At 39.8% G+C, this 24,182-nt stretch overlaps 1 protein-coding gene across 1 annotated transcript; it reads right to left on the bottom strand.

The window, feature by feature from the left end:
* Positions 1-4,116: 4,116 nt before the first annotated feature.
* Positions 4,117-10,957, bottom strand: LOC135703861 (uncharacterized). Its single transcript, XM_065225212.1, has 9 exons — positions 10,875-10,957; positions 10,631-10,814; positions 10,015-10,561; positions 9,737-9,853; positions 9,478-9,604; positions 9,210-9,373; positions 5,046-5,244; positions 4,408-4,884; positions 4,117-4,302 (listed from the first exon to the last, which is right to left on the bottom strand). The coding sequence occupies exons 1-9, from the start codon at positions 10,948-10,950 to the stop codon at positions 4,148-4,150; spliced, it is 2,046 nt and encodes a 681-aa protein (XP_065081284.1). The 5' UTR covers positions 10,951-10,957; the 3' UTR covers positions 4,117-4,147.
* Positions 10,958-24,182: the final 13,225 nt, after the last annotated feature.

Genomic DNA, 24,182 nt, shown 5'->3' on the forward strand with positions numbered 1-24,182 from the left:
TCAAGCGAGTACTAAAGGTAAGTTCAGTGTCATCTACTTTTATTTATAGCACAAATAGGCGAGATGGTCGTGTTAGACGACGAGCACTTGAAATGCGGGAGGATCAACAGCTTAAACTTGACAGCGAAGCCTTCTTGCTTCATCGAATCGAAACTGAACACCGACAGTGGATTCAGTCGATATATTTGGTTCAAGAACTCTCCTTCGAGGATCATCTCGTGATTCGAAAATCAGTGATTCCCTTTGCCGTGAATGTGTGGATGAAAACGATTTCTCCATGTTGTTCACAACAGGAAGTGTGATGTTTACGTTGGACTTAGGGTGCACGGTAGATACCAACCAACAAAGAGTGAATGGATCTGCTTCCCTGCAGAGACAAACGGCTAACGAAGTAAATACTTCGCGGAAGGAACGGTTTTCTCGGTATCGTGATTATGACGCAAAAATAAAATTGCAAGCTGATTGGTATCTGTACGGTGGGAAAAGTTTTGCAGAACGGTAGCGATGGCACGTGTTTTGCAAACGGGCTGGATTTGTACGCGACAGCTGACGACATCTGTTTCCTTGGGTTTACGCGTTCAGTGTTTTAGTGGGACGATAAACTTTAGTAAATGTAATTTTAGATTGTAATTGTAATTGTAATTAGATATTTACACTGGTCTATCAATTATTTCTGCTTGTACCGCTCCGGAAATCCCAAGTCCTGGAGCAATGACCTGACTTTTTTGCTATTCTAAGCTGTCTTAATTGTTTTCCAAGCACCCGACTTTTCTATGGTTCTCTGATAAATTGGTTTGAGTGTACGATTCTTATGGCGGTAAGCTTCAACTTGAATTATTTTTAGGAGGATATGCCAAAGTTTTGTTTTGGACCGTACTGCTTAACACCGAAATCGACATCAACCTCCGTGATGGGGATTTAGTTTGAGGATAATACCAACCGGTGAACACTCGTGTTTATTTCAGTTACCGTATCGACGTAATTTGTGATGAGCCCCGGTCCCTTTCAAATTGTATCATTATTTATGTACGGTCCATATATTTGAAATGACGTTTCACATTCATCTAGTGATGGCCGATTTTCATTCGAATAATCGATTAATCGATTAATAAACCGAAAAGTAAAATATTTGTATTCGGTTATATCATGCCGATATAAGCATTAACTTCTCCAGAGGATCATCACCGCTCGTTTCAAACATGTGCTGCACTCTCATTGGTGGAAATATGGCAGCACAGCGAACAAAAAAAAATCGATTAGTTGTTAATCGAGTAATTAAAAAATGGGACACCTCTGATTTTGGTATGTTTGTTTTGATAAAAATGAGCGCAACATTTCATCTCTGTCGAGGGGGCAGCAAAACCAAAAAATTACCTTGAATACGGGGGGTATTCATTGGATGAAAGGGACCGTGCAAGAGGACACTAAAATAGAAATTTTTTCTTCCGACAGTTTCATCTTAGTATTCATCTTTGATAATACTGGTTGAAGCTTACCACCATTTGCTTTTTTTTTCCAAAAACAAGCATCTTTAATTGTTTTAAATCCCAGATAAAACTAATATAGATCTCGAATCCTCGGTTTAGGGTTATAACACATTGCCCTAGAGCAGCGGTTCTCAACCAAATTCATATGCTGTACCCAAAGAATTATCAAACATTCATACTACCAAACTATCCTCTATGGTTGAGAACATGTTTTTTTCTAGAAATGCTTTTTTAGAGATGAAAAAAAAATTTAACTAATCCCGGGTACTGATTGGATAACCAGAATAACACGATGTTGAAAAAAGCAAAAAAAATCCTTTCGCACATAAGGGTTAATTTTTGACGTAGAACTACGTCTTTCTTTACTTTACTGGGGGTCACATTACGAAATCAAAAATGAGGCATATAACAAAATTGGGGAAGTTTTCAAACACTTATTACTTAAAACCTTTAATGGGAAATATGTCATGCAATATGTCATTTGACGGAGAATTTATCCATATTTTTTTGGTGTACAGTACACATAGTGATAATAGTTAAACCATTATAAATTTAACGAATAAAATAAGAACATTTCCCGAACTAATCAGAGGAGTGGATGGATGGGAAAATCTATTCTCTCTCGTACGGACATCACTTTCGAGCTCATGCGTAAATTTGATGGTAAGATGGTCGATCTGATCGGTGCTTGGTGGCTCGCCAGAATATAAAAAAGAGGAAGACCAGCGGAAATGTTCTTCAAAAATCGTTTCCACCATCAGTTTCAGCCAGGAGATTCCAAGTCTGGTAGCAGTTCACTTTTTAGTGGCTAGGTCACTATTTTCAAGTTACTAAAAAGTAATTTTTTTTCATCAAATAGTCACTATTTCACTTTGTTTAGTCACTGAAATCACTTTTTGATGATCAATGCTGAGAGTAAAGAATTTGACACTAAAAACTCACATCAAAGCACAGCTTGATTTGGCAACAATTTGTGTTGGAAAAATTCATTAAAAATCCGTGTGTAAAGTCTGACAAGAAGAGTTGTGAACAGACGGAAACGTTAACTATCCAATAGGGTACTTTTGGCTGTGTTCCATTTGGTGAATCGACACTTCGAAAATAAATTAAAATGTTCGAAAATCCCTCTGTTTTTGATCGGCCTATTTTCGAGAAGGTGTTTATATAAAACTAATTCCTTGTCTGTCAAAAATAAGTGGAATAGCAGGGTTATTTGCATATTTTTTAAATTCAACACCACCTTAGGGGTATTGAGGATATTGCATATTCGTAAAATCTGTATTACAAATAGAATCGAAATCCAAAATGTCATCAATTTTGAATCACTGGAACTATTTTAATTAGGTGCGATTACATTAGCAAACATCTCTATATATATATGGAGATTGGCGGATGTTGGCGGATTTACAAATATTTTGATATTTTGTTTAATTCTGTGAACTACATTCGAGATATTCAGCCGATGGCTGAAAACCTAGTAAATTGCCTTTTTCTGTGATCTCAAAAATTTGCATAGACCTATAATAAATTTTCTGAGATTTAAAACAAAAAAAAATCTAGACTCAATATTCTGACTATTTAACTTCATGGTCTTGACAGTTTTCCAGCCCTATGATGTCAAAATATCGTCATAGAAAATGAAAGCTATCAACATTTTTTTTTCAAAAGCGGCGCGTAGGGGTAAGCGTGATTGCCTCTCACTCCAAAGGGCATGGTTTCAATCCCAGACGGCTCCGCCGGGATTTTCTGAGGTATAAAATCACTGATCACGCCTTTTTTGGAATGGAAGTAAAGCCGTTTGTTCCTTGGTCCATGAGTTGATGGGTTGTTAGGCAGGGTCCAGGTGTGGGAACTGCCTTCCTGGCATCGGTAGCATTGGTACTCAGTACGGAAAACAAGATCGACGGAAAACAAATCAAAGGAAAAAAAAACATTTTTTCAAAGGTAAGAAATTTTTAAAAATCTTTGTAAACTTTTGTAATCATCGAGAAAAAATAATTATGTTACATAATCTTGAATGCCGTTTGGGGATTTTCTATTAGAGAGTTGTATAGATTTTTCTCCTTTAGTTTACCTAAATGTTTGTTTTTTATTAGTTAGGTAGGTTCCGATTCAACACATTGTAGTTTCATTTTTATACCTGTGATCTTGAGTTTTTTTTGCCTAGGGGATGAGTACTTAAGGGGGTTAGATTTTGATAAGTTCTTTAGTGTAAATGACACTGATGAAGACTGCACATTGTAGTCGAAATACGTATCGGTCATAGATACCAAAATTAATTAAGTGGAATTAAATCAGGATATAATTAAGTTCACGAATTTGGGGGGATGTAAGATTTGCTTCCAATTATGTAGGATTTATTATCGCAAGATGTTTGTGGAGACCGCATGAACGGAGACTGATATATACCGAGCTGCGGTCCAATGCAATAACATTGGAAACCGAAAAATGTGGAGTGTATAAGTGAGAGAAATTAATTATGACGATAAAAAAGAGTCCCGACTGAACTCGAACCACGAAAGTTGTTTCGATGAATTGATTTGTATTTGTCAGTTTTTATTTCTACTTCAATGCATGCCTTTTTGTCTTTTGACAAAATTTCCTATCTTTTCACATGGACCACTTGAAACCAAGCGTTCGGTGACTCGTGCAGCTTCAGATTATGGGAAAATGCTCTCGACATCCGGTTTGTAGTTGCCACAGGTGGGAAAACCTGGTGGTGCCTTTTTCATCTGCTCGACCTCACCGACCTGCAGAATGAAGCTCATTCCGATGCCCAAATGCCACTCGAAATGACAGTGCACCAGCCAGAAACCTGCAAACAAGAGAAACCCGTATGAATAGTAGTGCTGCATTTATTGTTTTCGCTTCCAGCCAATGCCGGTTGCCATTATGGCGGATTAATTTCAGCACCACCAACCTGGATTGTCTGCACGGAAGCGTATTTTCGTGTAGCCTCGGCTCGGTATGGATATGGTATCTTTGTACGGTGGATTATGACCATCAGGCATTCCACGTGTTCGCTTGGCGACGGGTTTAAGTTCTTCGTCTTTGATCCACCCGAGCTTGTCGGTTGAGTATTTCATCTTGTTCGGCAATTGGCCCATGCCAGTAACGATGAACCGATGGCCATGCAAATGAAACGGATGATAGAGTTCTCTAACAACTTCGGCATCGTCAATTAGTGACATTTCCACTATGTCATTGAGGTCCACTTTGACACGGTGGACGCAAAAGCAGGCTCGTTCCAACGGACAGCGGGCCGGACGGCTACTAATGTTGCAAAATGGGCTCTCCATGGTGTCCAGCAGTTCTGGTTGGGTGAGTGGAGGAAACGGCGGATATACCATGCTGATGTTGTTCGTAATGCCAATGTTGTTGAGCGTCAGAGCGACGGCTGAAAGTTTCATGGGATTTTACCGTTAATGGAAATTTCACCGTAATAGCCCACTGCATTGAGTTGCCAAGTTTAGTTCAGATTAAATGGTGAATCACGGTATGGAAAGTGGATGCATCGAGTTCATCTTGGCAATTCAATAGGTTCACCTCTGAACTTACTCATATAGCGAACGTATCCAACATCCGAGAACAGTAAACTGGTGTCGGCGGTGAAGGTGTTGAATGTGATGTAAAATTTTTTGTTTGGTACCGCATCAATTAGGGCATCGTCACGTTGCTCCTCGTGCGATTCCAGGTCAGAAGCGCAGACAAATTGATCGCCCGGTTGATAGCAAGTACTGTTCGGGTGGTTTAAAGTCTGCAATTTGCGGGAATAAAAGATGATGAGTTTGATAATGACTTTTGGCATTGGAGGAGATTCTGGGGAAGCTTCAGAGGATGTTTAGTCGGACCTTTTTGGTGGTTCGCGAAGTTTCCGGTTATTATGAGGGTTAGTTCTCTTTCGGTTGAATGTTTAAAAAAGCAGTGCCGTTGTGAAACAGGGTACTGAATCGCAAGTACATTCTGGATGTCATTAACACGGTGGTAAAGTTTGATTAATCTACTCTCAATAATAAAAAAAAACTGGTTTTTTATGTCATATAACGGGTTTATAATTAACTTAGATTCTGGCACTCATCCCTGAAAATATTAACTTGTAATTCTCAAACTCGAATGATCCGCTTGTATTTGCTCGCCGTTCTTCTAACTTCAGCTTAAAGACACAATGCTATACCTACAAAATGAACTACGGCTCCGTAAAGCTACATAAATTGAGCCTTTAGAAATAAACAACTAGTCTAGTTTAGTCTACATTGGCTGTGTACCCAATACTTGAATGAATGCTGGAAAATAATGGAAGTACATCTTTCATTTCTTTTCTCATTATTAATGCTTGCCGCCAGAGGCGTCGTGAGGGTTTACTGTGGCAATCTTTTGAAATGGCGCCCCTTTCCAAATTGAAAAAAGCCAGTGGCATGGATAGACGGCGCTGGTGATTGAGTGGTAAGCGTGACTGATTTCTCATCCCAATGGGACTCAATGTGCCGAAGGTTCTCAGAATGCCTACACTGCACCAAAACACCGTCCTCTGTTCGAATGAAACCTCAGACCATTCAAATCGAAACATCGAAATCGCCCTTTCGAATGATAGCTGCATCCGGATGACGGTTGTTTTGAAATCAGTTGATTTTCGTCTCGAATACAGGATGAACAATGTTATGAGAAGGAATAGGGCTTTCAGTTGAAATGCGCAATGCTCTCTGCAGAATGATACACGTATCTCATGGATGAAAACCATGTGAATTTCACCCCGAGTAGCACATTTACGCCACAATAAGTTGTTGCAACTTGCTTATGACTGATATAAGTTGTATAGAAGTTGCCGAAACCAATTTTTGACGGGCGTGCTACTAGGGACATAGCTTTCATGTGATCACATAGCTAAAAATCCCACCACAAAATCACATGAATATTATGAGGCCTATGAAATTCATATAAAAAATCATACGTTAACGTTATCGCATAAATGTTATGTGAAATTTAGATGAATTCCATTAATTTTGTTTATGGATGAAAATCATTTGCGTTTCCAATGGAAGCTACATGAAAACTATTTTCGGTGTAGTCATCTTAAATTAAAATGCATTTGGTATTGGTTCAGTCCCTTAACGCAAATCATTTAAAACGTTGATGTAAATAATTCTATCGAACGTCATTTGCTGCTCTGAGCAGACAAACGAGGTGGAAGCATAGACATCGCTATCAGAGGTGGTATGAACATTGGTAAACCGTGGAAACCAAAGATTGTCTATTTGATGGTGGAGAAAGTTTCGTCTACCAACAAGTAATTATTGTATCCAGGATGAATGGCTGTTCATGGCCATTCAATATGGAAATGTAAACAATCGAATCTAAAGCATTTGCAAGTCATCCTATCCTTAAATTGTTGTCCACTGAGCCCTGTATGTTTTACAGCCAATTTTCAAATAAACATATCATTCTTTATTTGGAGGACAGTCAAAATTTGTCATTTAATGGATGCTCATCAGTTGATGACGAATTCAACCATTAGGAAATCATCTGAAATTCGACAGCATATTGTTAAAGGGCTCGAGCAAAACAAGAATCAGTCGAAGTATTGCGGATGTTTTAGTTCAGTGTAGTTTTACTAAGGAGAGATCTAAATTGTGTTTACATTCCGAAACTACTATCATGGGCGCCTCTTGAAGGGGGCGCACATTAAAAAAATCCAGTGAGTAACCTGCTCAAAGTTTACCATGAAGGCACTGAATATAATTGTAATGTGCCCTATAAACTGTGTTCATTTGGAAAATAGTAATAATTTTACATCATGCCAACGTGAAACTTGAACAAAAAATAGATACTAAATAAGAACTTTGAAAACATTACGTTTTAATCTGTAGTATGGGAAGCCTTATTAGATCAAACTCAATTAGATGGTTCATGTTAGTTTTTATTTTAGGCATTCAAATTAAATCGATTCGGTCATGAGCCTGCACGTTGTCCAAATTAGGTTCAAGTTTCAAATATATTTTTTTTTCAAAACAGGCGGAGTCGGTGCTTTTTTTCGACTCTGACTCCGACTTTTAATGCTCAAATATGCGTCTGAATCCGACTCCAACTCCACATCTCTGGTCAAAATATGGGGCTTCGCATGCCTAGAAATGTCAGCGAAGGCAATATGTACACTGAAACAAAACATCCGCAATACTTCGAATGATTATTGCATTGCTCGAGCCCTTTACAATACGCATTCGAATTTCGGATGATTTTCTTATTGTTGAATTAGTCGTAGGAAGATTTTCGTTTTAAATTGGCTATCAAATATACGGCTTTCAGAGGACAATCATTTAAGAATAGTGTTTATCTACAGATTTATAATTTGATTATCTACATTTCCATACTGACTAGCCATAATCAGCCATTCCGTTATGGATACAAAATTTCTTCGGGGGTAGAGGGAACTTCCTCCACCACGAATTTATACAAACATTGTTTTTCACCCTTTACCTATGTTCGTAACAGCTCTGTTAGCGATGGCCTTGCTTCCACCTTATTTGTCAGCTCAGATCAACAAATGACGTTCGATAAAATTATTTACATCAAAGTTTTGAATGATTTGCGTTATGGGGCTGAATTAATACCATATGCATTTCCATTTAGTATGACAATCATTCTGCAGAGAGCATTACGCATTTCAACTGAAGGCCCTTCTCATAACAATGTTCATCCTGTATTCGAGAGGAAAATCATCTGAATGGGATGGTCTGAGGTTTCATTCGATCATCGATTTGTGTACAGTGTACCGAAAATGATTGGTGTTTGATTACTTTATTTGACTGGTGAAAATTTTGGCTTTAAGGGGGTATCCCAACAAACAATTTTAGCTGCAGATTAGCTTATACAGCCAAAAATTGGCTTATACAGCTAATTTTTGCCTGTATAAGCTAGTCTGAAGCTAAAATTGTTTGTTGGGTATACACTAAGCTAAAAAACAATCTTTTTTATGTCTTGTTAAAACTGATGAACATCTATGGAAACATTGTAGATGAAGTCATTTTAAGAAACTTTGGCCAATACCACATGTTTATATCACTCAAGTAGACGAAGTTATAGGCTGAAATGAAGTATAAACGGTAGTGCCCGCTTAAAAACCGTTTTTTACCATGAGATTTTGGATTGAATTTTCCAATTTTTTCGCTTTTCTTCAAAGTTGTAAGTACTTTAAAAATGCACGTTTTTGCCGAAAAAAACAAATCGCTACCTCTTCGTTTTAAGGATTTTCATCCGCATTTATATTTTTAACACTATTTTTAAGGGGGAGTATCTTGCAGGTTAGCACGTATTAGCACGTTGTCTTCGCCAAAGTTTCTTTAAATGACTTTATCTGCAGTCTTTCTATAGATGTTCATCAACTTTAACAAGACATAACAAAATATTTCTTTTTATCTCAGTGTATACCCCCCTCAAACATTTCCACCAGTCCAATAAAGTACTCAAAAAATGAAGAAACATTTTACAAGACATCAAAATGCTACACTCAATAGTTTCGTCACAAAATGCCTATGTCCTACTTTTTTTTAAATTCGCCCCACTGTGAACTGATCTACTTATTAATGACATTCTGTTGAATTTTCGACAGAAATACTACTGCCAGCAATAATTAACACCAGAACAAAATGCAAGTTTACAGGTAAACCGGAGGCTCAGCGCTATGCAAAGTGAAAAGTTTTATTAAAATTAGTGCACCATCGTACTTACCACACCATCGGAAAACGGTTGATCCCAAATAGGCGGCACCTGTTGTGGGAAGGCCAATACTTCATCGCTAATTTCGCTCCGTGGATGGTACGATAGGATGGCAAACTCTTCCTTCCGCTGGATATCGCAAAAACCAACGGCCCGAACCCGTACCCAAAAGTTGCCTGTATGGGTGGGTGGTAGGAGACAATAAGGATGAATTTCTCATGTGAATAAGTAAGAATGTTTCCATGGCAGCAGCGGTTGCGGAGAGCAAGAGTATACAAACCTGGTTTTTGATCAGCATGCAGAACAAAATCGTACCGTTCGCCTGATGTCGATATCACTGTATCCACAGTTACTGGCTGGACAGCGCCTCCGTCGGTGGAAATGATTTGCATCCGGTGGTTTTCGATCTGGAAGCGAGATAATTTATTGAACAAGGGCTCGTTGTTATAGTTTCCCATACTGCGGTCGATGGATTGAACCGTTCTGTTTTCGGTTCAATATTGAAATTGAATATTTAAATTGTAAAGTGCACAACCAACCTGCAATTGGAATGGACAGAATTGACTGCCACTGCTGATCATCCGAAAGCGATAGCGCTTCCCTTGTTCAACGCGGTATACCGTCAGTGGTGACGGTTGAAGCTCCTGTTCTTCTTCCTGGGAACGAAATTAGCTGAATCTAATTTTGAATTCAAAGTGTTAAGGCGCAATGGATCCGGTTGTGATTCGGTCCGGCAAATTGGCGGATAGCCCCGTCAAATTTGCCGGAACGGATCACAGTTACATCCATTATGCGTGGCCCTTTACCGCACGCTTACGTCAAAGTGTCGCCCCCGTCCGTTAATCAAAATCGAATCCATCTGGATGGTATGACTTTGCAGACCCGGTACGAACTTCTCCGCCATATCTAGGGTCCAATCGGCTATGATTATATTATGCTCTGCCAAATCATAATCGTACAGATCCTTATTCAAATCGTTTGGATGGCGAACAACTAGCATTCCGAAGTGTCCATTCGCCTTCTGGTGGCCCGCATGTGAATGATAGAACTGCGTTCCATGCTCACTAGCGTTGAAGATATAACGGAAAGTGTCTCCCGGGGTTATCGGACACTGCGTAACCATCGGAACGCCGTCCATCCAAGGAGTTTGCATCTGATGCATTCCGTGCCAATGGATGGAAGCCGCAGACCCTTCCATGTGGTTCTTAAGATCTATTACGATTATGTCATTTCGGCAAACCGTGATGCCTGGACCAGGGATTTGTCGATTCAATGACACTACGGGACGTTCCATGCCATCGGCGGTGATGCACTGCGGGTGGAAGCAATCGGTGTGGTTTCCCCAGCGACAATCCTTGCAAGCCCTATATGAAAATTACATTGTCATGTTTTTGAATGGTGCTGCAATCAACTGGAGTTGAAATGAAACTTACGATCCCATGGCGGCATAGCTCTCCGCAATCCACGAGAAGTAGCAAATACGAGGCGATTCCGTCGCGTTACAAACTCTGTCACATTCTGCACCGTCATAGGTTTTCATCTTTTCCGAAACCGACGCTCCTTGTGCAGCTCGCGACAGGTTGATGGCAAGAGTCTTTTGATTTGACCATAACTTATCTGAACAGGAAATTTACGTTAATTCTTCGTTGAACCAGCCCCACCGTACGCATATCTTACTCAAATTGACGGAGAAGGTTACGAATCCATCAGCTGCCGCAACGATTACCAGTATCAAACCGATGAATCGTATCATTTTGAAATCACTAGTTTTACTAAGCCATAAAGTTCACAGAAAGTAGACTTCACTCTACAAGTTCAAGTTGAATACTGAAGCGTTTGAGAAATACCAACGACGCAACGTCCAAAAGATGGAAATCATAAAGGCTCATAAATTAATTATTAGGAAAACAAGCAAAAACAAAAACGACATAGAACGACCGGCGGCAAATGGATTGTTGCTTCACCATTTAGTAGAAGTTTTTTTTTGTTATAGAAAAAAAATGACGCTCATCGCTTTATCAAGAGTGGCGGTCCCATTTTGATTAACCATCATCAGTATCAATTAGTGAAAGAGATGGACCGAGAGTATTAAGTCATCGTTGATTTTTTTTCGATTGAATTTGAGGATTATTTAAAGATACACTATAGTGTGAAAATGGTCATCTAAAGGGGGTGTTACCATTTTTTTTCTTCAAAAAATCGATTTTGAGTGTTTACATACTATCTAGTTTCATTCCTCCAAGCCGTTTTTCGATACGCGAAATCGGTATTCGATTTTTCATGTATTGAAGCAAAGGGTACCGTGGTGGTCAGTCAAATGTTTAAAAGCATTTTTCTCAGAACCATTTTTTTCGATAGCCGATAAGTTTTCTCAGAAACTATACAACTTATCGACTTGCGTTTTTACATTTTTAAGAGTCAGATGAGGAACGTGGAGTTGGGAATTTTAAACCATGGCCCTTATTTTCGATGTCACTTATCACTCACGGTGAAGTGATTCCCATTTGATTTACATGGCAATCACTTCACCGTGAGTGACAAGTGATCACTTCACTTCGTTTTCACCGTGAAGTGACACCCGTAATGAGGGCCCATAACTACCCAGGTAACCACTAAGCTTTAGAATTTGCAGTAAGGTACACCGGGGTAAGTTGAAACGCACGGGGAAGTTGAAACGGTAAGTTTATCTCTTGGCGGAAGTTAGAGATGAACTAGCCTAAGGCTAAAAATCTCTTAAATAAAGAATTAAAAAAAAAAAAAAAAAAATCTTGGCGGAAGTGAATATTCACTGTAATTATTTTATAGAGGCATTGAGTAGTACCGCACACTAAAATCTCCAACAGCCGATTACCTCGGAATTTACTACTATACTCTCGGTCCATCTTTGCAAAATATCTGTTTGTTAGCTGATATCTCAGCAAATTGTTATTTTTCAGCTGAGTTTCGGCAATTGTTTTACTGAATCTCAGCTAAATAAATTGCAGAACTACTCGGCTGTTGAAATCTCGACGAAAAAATTTAAGTTTGTAGATTAGAAATAATCTCAGTGATTATTCACTTCTGATAAGAGATACATCTACCGTTTCAACTTCCTCACGCGTTTCGACTTGCCCCGGTGTACCTAATATCAATCTCATACTTGCATTGCAGATGTTTTTTGCTGCTTATATCTGTTCGATCGGTTGAATGGAAGTGGTCTCGTTTACCGCACGAAGCTCCTAATAGGGATATAATGCCGATTTAACCCCGCTTTCCCCTACTATTATGAATTATTCAAGGATATCTTAGCTCAGAGGGACGTACGATCGATAAAATGGGGCTAATCATATGTAAAAAATCTCTGGAGAATCGAATGGAAGTGGTATTGGTCACCGCAGGACACTGTGAATGAGGATATGGCTGGTTATACTTTTGTATATTATTATTATTTTACTATAACGAAAAGCAAATAATGTTCAGTGATCTCAGATGCCACGCGTCATTGGGTAACTACTGTAAATTAAACAGGAGCTCTTTCGGACCGCTATAAAAAATGTGTATTTGGATATTGTTCATGTAACCACTTCTACCAGCGCAGCAATCTTCATCCTCGCTGTCACTGCATTCTTCAACACTGCCATCACTTTAACCGTCACCGTTTTCACTATCTTCGAAATTTTCTTCATGTTCCAGATCGTCAGATACACAACATTTAAATTTCTCTGCTTGGAAGTCCTGGTCCTGCATACTGACTTTTTTTCCGCGTGATTTTACCGACATATACGACATCTTAGGATCGGACCAAGTTAAAGCTTCTCTCATCATGTCGGTAAGTTTGTCCTCAGCAGAAGTTTTCCGTGAAAAGTGCAGCCGTGCAAAGTGCAGCAGTGCAAACTTGCGTCACTTGTGCCTTGTTTCTTCTGGCTGCTCGTCAACGAAATTCATTGAGAACGGCTATAAATGAGAATTTGTTTTACGTATGGCACATTCTGAAATAAAAGATATTTATTTAAATTACCAAACGCTCAACCTGTACTATCTACCGGTATTTGTTAAGACAATGTGGGAGGTGTCTTACAAATGAAAATTCAGTCCGATATTGTTGCTTAATGACAGCATATAACTCTTTATTTTGATTTTAATGGAGTCCAGCTCTTTGGAAGAAAGGGCAAGGCTGCTGATGAAGCTGATATTGCTTATTAAATCCACGTTAACTAATCAAATCTTGGCAAACTTCGCCGGTTGGGCAAGTAGTCTTCACGCCATGTTGCCGTTCGATCTTCATCTCCCACCAATTTTGGGACGATTAACGTTTATTTTGAGCCTTGTTGTTACCGAAACCACTTCCATTCGATTCTCCAGAGATTTTTGTTTTTATAATGGATTTGCTCCATTTTACCGATTATACATTTCTCCGAGCCAAGATATCCATGTATACTAGACTGATGCAAATTTTGACAATTTCGCTCCACAGTGCTCAAACGGTTCCAAATCGGGTCCTGATAAGTCTCCCAATATTTGAACTCCTTTGATAAGAAACTGACTTGGCACAAACCATTTGAAATTTAAATGGAAATTACTATAGGAAATCCAAACTTTTTGTTCATTGTCTTCTTACCTTTTTCCATATTGCACTGTTCAAAAATTCAAAAGCTATACTTATGGAAAATTTTCTCAGCTATAACTTTGCAGAATATAGTTGATGAGCCAAACGTCAAATAAAATAGTTATTAATTGTTTAAGAGATTGATAATCTTATGGCATGATCAAGCAGCTGTTTTGTGAGCAACACTGTATCTTGCAGTGTGACATAGTAGCCATGATTTTTATGCTGTATTATAAGCGCCAGAAACACCAATGTTGCCTGCTGAACAGTTGATTGAACATAATGCCATTAGTGCCTTTAATTATTGATAACTTTTGATGCTTACATTATATTGAAAAGTGGTTTTGGACAAAGTTGTAGCTGAGAAAATTTGCTGCAAACTCAGCTATCATTTTTAAAAGCAGAGCAATATGGTAAATTGTTAGATGGATATGAACAAAACATTTGGTTTTCCCATAGTAATTTCCATATAAACGTCAAATGGTTTGTGCCAAGTCAGTTTTTTATCGAATGAGTTCAAATTTTGGGAGGCTAGTCAGAACCCGATTTTGAACCGTATGAGCACTGTGGAGCGAAAATGTCAAAATTTGCATCAGTCTAATGTATACTTGAATAAAATGGGGGGAAGCAGGGTAAACTCAGCCATAACTTCATTCACAAAGCCTTGCGGTGAACAAAACCACTGCCATTCAATTTTTCAGAGATTTTTACATAGGATTAGTTCCATTTGATCGAGCGACCATAACTTTATTCACAGAGTGGTGAACGAGACCAATTCCTTTTGATTCTTCAGAAAATTTGACTTAAGAAAAAACCTTTTGTGTTAATTTTGTTTTACTCTGAGCTGAGATATTGAATTCATTCGCGTTTTATGTCCTATTTTTCCCACTGTGCAGCGGTTGTCAAATTTCTGACAGTAGCACCGTCAGCTTGTGGGGTATAGCTGTAAATCAGTCGTATATTTTGGTTCTTAAGTGGCATTTTCTGCTGATAACATGCTGTTTTTAATGCTTCTTGGTGATCTGGAGAGCATCTGATATGTGATACTTAACTAGGGTGCTTCACTTATTTTTCATTAAGGTGGTCCTTTACCTATTTTAATCTTCAAAATACTCGCAAAAACCATAAGATTCTACTAAACGCATTTACAAATACTTCAGAAAATGAAATATTCATTCTACACAAGTTTCAACAGCTGAACTGTTCGGTAAAAATTATCATTAGTTTTAAGGCTTCAAAACAAGAAAACTTCATCACAATAGCAAGACCCGTTCGGCTGCTGAAAGTTCGGTTAAAAAATACCGAAGTCGGTAGTAATTTCTAAGTGTGTGTTTACATAAATTACACTTTTATATATTCATCACTAGAATACGTTGTGGAATACTTCCATAGGGTGGTTCATTTATTTTTAATTGGGTAATTACATGTAACAAATACGTCGAAAAAAATCGTACAAATGTTTTTCTTTTATTTATTATTTGCAGGTCTGTGGATTTGGAGTCGGAGTCGGTGTCGGCATGGCCCCCTTGGAAGTAATTTAACGAACTGAGAAGTCGAAGTCTGTGAAATTATGTCGATTCTGATTCCGACTTCTTGATCAGAAGGTTCTCAACCATTATAAAGCTGAATAAAAGCTTGTTCAGCCTAAATATGCTTATTCAGCTCAACATAGCTAATACCTCTTAATCTTCTTCTTCTTATTATCTTCCCAGGGAAGTTGAGAAATTTTCCAACCCGAAAAATTGCTAGACCGGACAGGGATTTGAACCCAGCCACCTTCAGCATGGCCTTGCTTTGTAGCTGCGTCATTACCGACTGAGCTAAGGGAGGCCCACACAGCTCAAATTGTTGGTTGGATTGAATCCAGATTGAAAATAACGGAGTTCTAGAATTTAATTTTATGTGTTTAAGTTCAATTTAATTTGGTGCGTTTTCGAAAAATTCAAACACAATTTTTACGACGCATTATTCTAGATTGTAAAATGCTCGCATTATTTTAGATTGTAAAATGCTCGCATTATTCTATTCCTTGGGCCATTATACACTAAATGACGCATGTTGCACGCAATTGCAATCTGAAAACTTTTGAATTTTTCGAAAATGCATCAAAATAACCTTTAACTATGAACTCGAATTTCACTTTCTTTTGGGCTGGAGGGGTTTATTTTTTATCGTAGACGTAAGGTAGAGAACTACTTCGGCCTATTCGCCCATTTTGGGCCTATCGAGCAGAAAACTTCAAATAAATTCATGATTTCAAAGTTAACAACTAGTCAATTATACGTTTGGTATGATACTTTAGTTAATAAGCTACGGAACGAAGTCAATGAGAACGCGTGATATGAAAGTTTGCACCCATTATTCTCAAAAACAAAAGAAGCACTCCGACCGAATCAATTTTTATCTTCATCCGATAGGCCGAAGTGAATCTATTGGCGTTTCAATGGTGTTTCAATGCGTTAGGCCGAGTTTGGCGTCAAGAAGCAGTGTTAGAATTTTGACAATATCTCAACGATTGGCTTCTCTTTATCAAATCTTACGGCACACACGGAAAGGTTCAACTTCTCCCATTTTTCCAAAGTTCACATAATTTTCAGTCTTAAACACTCTAACGACTACGATGTAATCTGCCCGACCTTTTGGCACAACCCATGGCCGAAACGTCGGGGAGTTTACATCGTCGTCGTTAGAGTGTTTCAGACTGAGAAAGCCGTTAAACTAAACAGTTTTACACATATGGTGAAAGCAAGGGGTGGTCACTCTACACACTCATTTTGCGCCAATTTTTTCTCAGTGTACCTCAAGTGTGCCGCAGCTTTGCAGGCAGTGCCAACAGTGTCAGTCATCAAACAGGCTGTGCTTGTTTGTGAATATTCAGGCATGTTTGGCAACCAAGTTATTCAGATAGATTGAATGTTTTGGTTTGATCGAATCACTCAAAAATATTAGTAAATCGAAAATAAATTCTATACGCAGTCCATAGATTAAAAGGTATAAAAAAGTAGAAAGGTATCAGTTTGCTGTCGAAACGTTTTTTTTTTTGTTAATTACTTTATTTGTACAGGCTCATTCGAATAAACTTTACAGAGCCAAGTTATCATTTTCTTTATACATTATAAATGTGTTAAATCTAAAATTAAAGGATTGGAACCGATTACTCGCGGTCTTCTCGAGGTTAGTGGATGACAATTGTTTGGATCGGGAGAGGGAAAAGGAGATTTGGAATATGATTTATGATTCAAAAATTTCACTATTTCTAAAACAAATACTTAATCCTATCGACGTTATATCAACTCTGTAATTATACAATTATTACAGAAACAAATCTACAAAAAAAAAAATACACACACACATACAAAACACAAACTAAACACAAGGTTAATCAAACTTACAATCTATGGTTAATATTCTTCAAGAAAACATATATGAGTTGCATAAACTCCAGATCGCGTCTAGCCAAAATATCCCGAACTGGAACATTAGGTTGTCTACCTCGAGCCCGAAGGGAATCATACAACTCGGATCTGACTCCACGGTGCTCAGCACATGACCAAATAATGTGATCTGCGTCCTGGTAACCTTGTCCACATTCACAGAGATTACTGTCCCCCAGCTCAACACGGAACAAGTGAGCGTTTAACGAGTAGTGATTGGACATGAGGCGAGACATCATACGAATGAAGTCTCGACCCACATCCAACCCCTTGAACCAAGGACACTTCGACACCTTAGGGATGATTGAATATAACCATCGTCCCAAACTCCCTTCACTCCATTTATTTTGCCAGCTGGCGAGGGACTGTTGACGATAAATGAAGAAAAATTCGTCGTAGGCGATTTGTCGATCGTAAATATCGCCTTCCATAGCGCCCACCTTTGCAAGCGAGTCCGCCTTCTCATTGCCCGGAATCGAGCAATGAGATGGGACCCATGCAAAGGTGATGACAAAAGATCTTAAAGATAAAGCACTTAGAAGCTCTCGTATTTTCATGAGAAAATACGAGGAGTGCTTTACCGGCCTCATGGAGCGAATAGCCTCGACAGAACTGAGACTATCCGTAAAAATAAAATAATGATCTGGTGCAAGTGAGGCGATCGTTTCTAGCGTACAATGTATTGCCGCCAGCTCAGCAACATATACGGAACAAGGAGCTTGAAGCATTCGAGAGGCGCTATGAAATTCGTTATAAATACCAAAACCAGCGGACGCCTCTATTAGTGATCCATCTGTGAAGAACGATCTTGCGGAATCAACTTGGCCAAACTTTGCAGCGTAAATTGACGGAGCAATCATGGAACGATGATGCTCTGGGATTCCGCGAATCTCTTGCGTCATTGATAAATCAAAATGAACAGAACTGTCGAAGTCGGAGAAGCAAACACGATAGGGATTATGCTGCGAAGGGCTGACATCCTGTGTTATGTACACGTAGTACAATGACATAAAACGAGTTTGAGGGTTTAGCTCAAGAAGCTTCTCAAAGTTTGCAATCACCAGTGGGTTCATAATTTCACAACGGGTGAGGAGCCTGAGGGATAATTCCGAAAACCGATCAGAGAGTGGCAACATGCCCGCTAACACTTCGAGACTCATCGTATGAGTCGAGTGCATGCATCCTAACGCGATACGAAGACAGCGATACTGGATCCGTTCCAGTTTGATGATGTGCGTTTTAGCCGCCGACTGGAAGCAAAAACTACCGTACTCTAAAACCGATAAAATCGTTGTCCGGTACAACGTTAGAAGATCTTGCGGATGGGCTCCCCACCACGTTCCGGTAATTGTTCGGAGAAAATTGATCCTTTGTTGGCATTTCCGCTTCAGATACTCAATGTGGGATCTCCAGGTGCATTTTGAATCGAACCAGACCCCAAGATATTTGAAGGACATATAATGAGTGATCGGTTTACCCAAAAGTTGAAGCTTTGGTTGTGCTGGGCTATGCTTCCTAGAAAAAACGACCAACTCAGTTTTCTCCGTGGAGAATTCGATACCTAGCTGGATAGCCCAAGTAGACAAATTGTCTAAGGTATCCTGTAAGGGTCCTTGCAGGTCGGCCTCTCTGGGTCCTGTCATAGACACTACTCCGTCATCTGCAAGTTGTCTCAACGTGCAGTTGTCCCTTAGACAATTGTCAATTTCTCTGACGTAGAAATTATACAGAAGGGGGCTTAAACATGAGCCCTGGGGGAGACCCATGTAGCTAAATCGTGAAGCTGTAGAGTTTCTGTGAGAAAAGCTCATATGTTTCTCTGACAGCAAATTGTACAAAAAGTTATTAATTAATGGAGAAAGGCCACAAGCGTGGAGTTTGTCTGAAAGGACTTCAACCGATACTGAATCAAAAGCCCCCTTAATATCCAAGAAGACAGAAGCCATTTGCTCTTTATTAGCAAAAGCCAACTGAATTTCAGTGGAAAGCAACGCGAGACAGTCGTTCGTTCCCTTGCCCCTACGGAAACCAAATTGAGTATCTGAGAGTAGGTGGTTCAACTCAACCCATTTGTCCAGACGAAAAAGGATAATTTTCTCCAACAATTTTCGAATACACGATAACATCGCAATGGGACGATACGAATTGTGATCTGACGCGGGTTTTCCAGGCTTTTTAATGGCTATAACTCTCACCCGCCTCCAATCATCCGGAACAATATTAAGCTCCAGGAACTGACCAAACAAGTTCAACATGCGCCTCTTAGCGACGTCTGGGAGGTTCTTCAACAAGTTGAACTTGATTCTATCAGCCCCCGGAGCCGAATTGCCACACGAAAGGAGCGCGAGTGAGAGCTCCAGCATTGAAAAAGGCTGGCTGATCTCGTCTACCGAATTCGTCGTTTCGCGAGGAATCATCTGTGCCGGCACAGAATCAGGACATACTTTTCGCGCGAACTTGAGGATCCAACTATCGGAGTACTCCTCGCTCTCGTTGTTTGAAGACCGGTTACGCATCCTTCGCGCCGCATTCCAAAGCGTATTCATCGACGTTTCGCGCGATAATCCGTCCACGAATTGCCGCCAGTATCCGCGTTTCTTGGCTTTGATGAGGCTCTTGAGTTCGCGTTCAAGAGCCGAGTACGCTTCGAAATGTACGGGTGTTCCACGTTTCCGGAAAAGCTTAAACGCGTCGAACTTTTTACGATAAACCTCAGTGCATTGCTGGTCCCACCAAGGGGAAGGAGGTTTCCTACGCAAAGACGTTCCAGGAACCGGCCGAGTTTGAGCTTGAAGCGCGCTGTCCAAGATCAGATTGGAGAGGAAGTTATATTCCTCCAACGGTGGAAGCCCTTCTACCGACGTAAGGGCATCTCCTATCACATTCTTGAACTTTGTCCAATCGATATTACGGGTAAGATCGTACGCGACGTTAACGGGTTCCGACGGATTGAACCCACTGGCAACTGAAACTTTGATCGGCAAGTGATCACTACCGTGGGGATCTTGGATCACATTCCACGTGCAATCCAACGATAATGAGTTAGAGCAAAGTGTGAGGTCTAATCTACTTCCATTCGAGGATGGGCCAGCCAAACGTGTTACTTCTCCATTGTTAAGAATTGTCATATTAAAGCTGTCGCAGAGGTCATATATCAAAGTAGAACGGTTGTCATCATACGGTTCCCCCCAGCCTTTACCGTGGGAATTCAAATCTCCCATAATCAACCGTGGAGCAGGAAGTACCGAACAGATATCTGAAAGTTGTTTGCGATTAACAACGGCTCTAGGAGGAATATAAACAGAAGCAATACAAAGGCTGTTACCTTTAATAATAGCCTGACATGCAACAACTTCAATACCTGGAAATTGTGGAAGATTCACTCTATAGAAGGAATGGCACTTTTTGATCCCCAAAAGTACCCCTCCTCCACGCGAATCCTCACGATCCAGTCGAATAATGTTAAAATCATAAAAAGGAAGATCGATATCTGAAGAGAGCCAAGTTTCACAAACAGCAAATGCATCACAATCATTATTGTGAACTAAAAACTTAAAAGAATCTAATTTAGGAATGAGACTTCGACAATTCCACTGTAGAATAGTGATCAAATCCCCGACCTCGTTTGGAAAATTATCCATCGAAGGAAATGATTGCTGCAATAAGGGGCCACTTCAATGTCAATTGCTTCAAGAGGGTCTTCACAGAAGGAAGCATTGCCAGAACAATGCTTTTGAGAAGATCAGAAATATTGAGGTACTTGAGAATATCGTCCACAATTTTATCAAATGAGAACAACCCGGATGAAGAAGGGGCTTCTGTTCTTAAAAATGGGCCATCAGGGGTTTTTGATGTCCCCGGGAGAGATGGAAAGTTCTGGTTATAGTCAGTTCTGCGGAAACCAGGAGGAGTTGAAACTTCCTTTTTTCTATCACTCCTTGATTTGGGCAAGCTGATTTGGGGTTCCTTATCTGCAACTTTCCGCGAACGGATGCGTTTTCGTTTCCGTGCAGAACCTTCCGGAAAACTGAAAGAAACTCCCTCCTCAGCCAAGTCAGAGTCAGACTCGTCATCAGACAAAACAGCAAAGGGATTTTTGTCGTTGGTTGATGGTGTGGCTGTCTTTAGCATTGCTGCAAAAGACTGCCTGGAACGCTCCTTAAGAGAGCGTTCTAGTTTCTCCCCGCGTTGTTTGTACGCCGGGCACGACGAGAGACCATGAGGAGTTCCCTTACAGTACACGCATTTTGGTGCAGTGACTGTGCAGGCGCCATCCTCGTGCTTCTCCCCGCATTTGGAACAGCGTGCCTTGCTGCCACAGTGAGAGGCCGTATGTCCCAACTGTTTGCAATTTTGGCAGTTCATGACCCGAGGAACAAACAAACGCACAGGTAGCCGAAGTTTTCCCAACTCGATGTAGTGAGGAAGGGCTGAACCAGAAAAGGTCACCCGAAACGAGTCTGTGGGGGTAAAGCTCTTTTTACCCTCGCTGAAAGATACTGAGTTCAGCTTCTGGACTTCCAGTATCTCAACCGTGGGAAGCAAGGGGTTCTTGAAACGGCCAACCGCTTGCTTCGCCAAGATCTCGGGGGTCAGACTCGCTTCGGTGACCACACCTTCGATCTCCACATTACGAGCTGGGATGTACACTCTATACTCTAGTGTAAAGAGCTGGGAGGCAGCAATCTCGTTAGCTTGTTTCAGGTTAGAGACGACAACGCGAAGTTTATTATACCTCACCTTCGAGATTTCGGTCACGGCCGAGAACCGCTTCGTCAGATCATTAGTAATTTGCATTACATTCAAAGGTTTCTTTTTGGGCTGAAAGTAAACAACCCATGGGCCAGTCGAGTCTTCTGGGTAGGCTCGCGATCGGGGGCTTATCTGTCCCTGTCCATTACCAGACTGAGATGACGAAGCAGGGATGGCATCATCTGATTTCTGGGATGACAGACGTTTTCGACCCTTCTTGCTATCGCGTGGCAAAGTGGTGTCATCTTCCGACAAAACGTCCATTTCGTCTTCTGACAAAATGTCCATTTTGCCGTACTAGTGGGAGCGAAAAACGCTCTACCACTGCAACGATAATCAAAATTACTCGGACACAATACACGAGAAAAAAAATACAAACACAGAAACACAAACATAAAATTTAACTGATGGGAGAAAGGAAGAAACAAGAACAAAAACTTATCTGATAATCCTATACTACTACCACCGAGCGTTTACACAGCAGCAGCGGAGCGATGCGCAGCTTTGATGATCTTCGATCCGCGTGTGCGGGCGGTCTTCGTTGGTGTGTGCTTGTATGAAGCTCGGCACTCAGCTGAACACACGAGATGGATGAGCGGTTTGAATGTGGAGGCAGATGCTGACACTCGATGACGATGATCCGTGTGCACAGGTATGCGTGACCACGCACCGATGGTGCGCAAAATGGTTGGCGAATTGGCAATCGCAAAAACAATTTTCCTTCCGATGATGCCGAAAACACACTTTCTTCTCAGAAAAAAACTCACTTTTTGATAAATTTATCGGGAATTATGCCAGGAATCACTAAGCGAGAAAAAACTGATTATTTACGTCAGATAATAGCGAGAAAACTTCCAAATTAACGGAGCGCGAAACAAGTCGACCGTACATGCTGTCGAAACGTTATGGTGTAAATTTTCATACATACAAAGATCATTATTAATTTTCTAGAAATGAAGGCAAAAATGATCGAAAGGCATAACATCCACAAATTGGAAATCAGTGTTACTTAGCGCGGAAGTGAAACACCAAATATCGATTGGAGATGAACAGCATTATGGTGCAGGATTTGTGTTGGTTGCTGGAGATTATCAGCTTCCGAACGAGGAGGAAAACCGTTTGGGATCGTTGGAAAAAGGAAAAGGTTTTCGAAACTTGTTTGATGGAATCTATAAAGGGATGCCATGAGAACTTACCTTTGTATTTTTTACAAAGGGGAAATGTCTCTAATGTTGGCCTATGGATCTAAGATTGGGCCCATCGCTAAAAATCTGCTATTTATCAATTTTATCTAGATGAATGCGTTATTGAGACGTTACTAATGGATATTTTTGGTTGCCATTGAAAATTTATTCGATTGCTGAATTTATGTATGGGCCCAAATTAGGGACACTTAGGCCGACATTACCTGCATTTCCCCTAGTTCGAAAATTCAATAGTCCCGGATCTTATTGTCTTATGCAATTTTCTGTTGCTTTGCATCGTTGCTTGTGAGCCATCGATTTGTAAACCATTTTTTCATCGGTCCAGTGCTTTTAATCCCTAATCATATTTCACTTATCAGCGTAAGGCTTTGATATCAAAATGATAACATGATTTGAAATTTATGGAATAAATTTGTATGGCTTACAGAATTAGTTATCAAGATATTATCAATGATAACAAAATTAGTTATTTTTGTGATATCCAACGAGCAATTTTTTGTTATCATTTTTGTTATGTTGGCTGTTAATTCAACCATAATGATAACATATTCAGTTATCAAAAAGTGATAACCGGGTAATAGAACTTGTTATCAATTTGATATTTTACTTTGCTCGGGACTCTATCCTTGGTAAATGGACTCAATCTGGTTTGTGTTCAAGGATCTGAAACGTCTGCGGTGATGAGTTCATTAGCATATCAAATTACTCTACGAACATCAAGGAGCACTGGGACTGCAAATCCAGTGATCAATCTATCAGCAGTTCTATGACAATATCCTATAGAAAAAAAAAACATTTCATAAAACAATGCACTTTATACTAGAACTATTATACAGTAGAATTAAAAATCAATTAGTTGAAATAAAATCCTTCATTAGTTAAAACGGAAAAAAATCAACACCAACCCTTCAGATATATCCATATTGAAAAGAGGTATTCTGCAATTATTGGTTGAATTAATTTATGATAAATCATAAAATTTATGAAATTTCACCTGATCGATACCGGA

This window comes from Ochlerotatus camptorhynchus, unplaced genomic scaffold, assembly GCF_037179485.1.
Source record: "Ochlerotatus camptorhynchus isolate MF236.1 unplaced genomic scaffold, CSIRO-AGI_Acam_v1.1 ptg000222l, whole genome shotgun sequence".
In the NCBI taxonomy this organism is placed as follows: domain Eukaryota; kingdom Metazoa; phylum Arthropoda; class Insecta; order Diptera; family Culicidae; genus Ochlerotatus; species Ochlerotatus camptorhynchus.

What these genes read in the sequence shown, in the direction of transcription:
- LOC135703861 (XM_065225212.1), bottom strand. Translation starts at nt 10,950, where the DNA reads ATGATACGATTCATCGGTTTGATACTGGTAATCGTTGCGGCAGCTGAT. An exon ending in AACCGTTTTCCGATGGTGTG is followed by an intron (nt 5,245 to 9,209) that starts GTAAGTACGATG and finishes CGCAAATTGCAG; the next exon opens with ACTTTAAACCACCCGAACAG. An exon ending in CTTCCGTGCAGACAATCCAG is followed by an intron (nt 4,303 to 4,407) that starts GTTGGTGGTGCT and finishes TCTTGTTTGCAG; the next exon opens with GTTTCTGGCTGGTGCACTGT.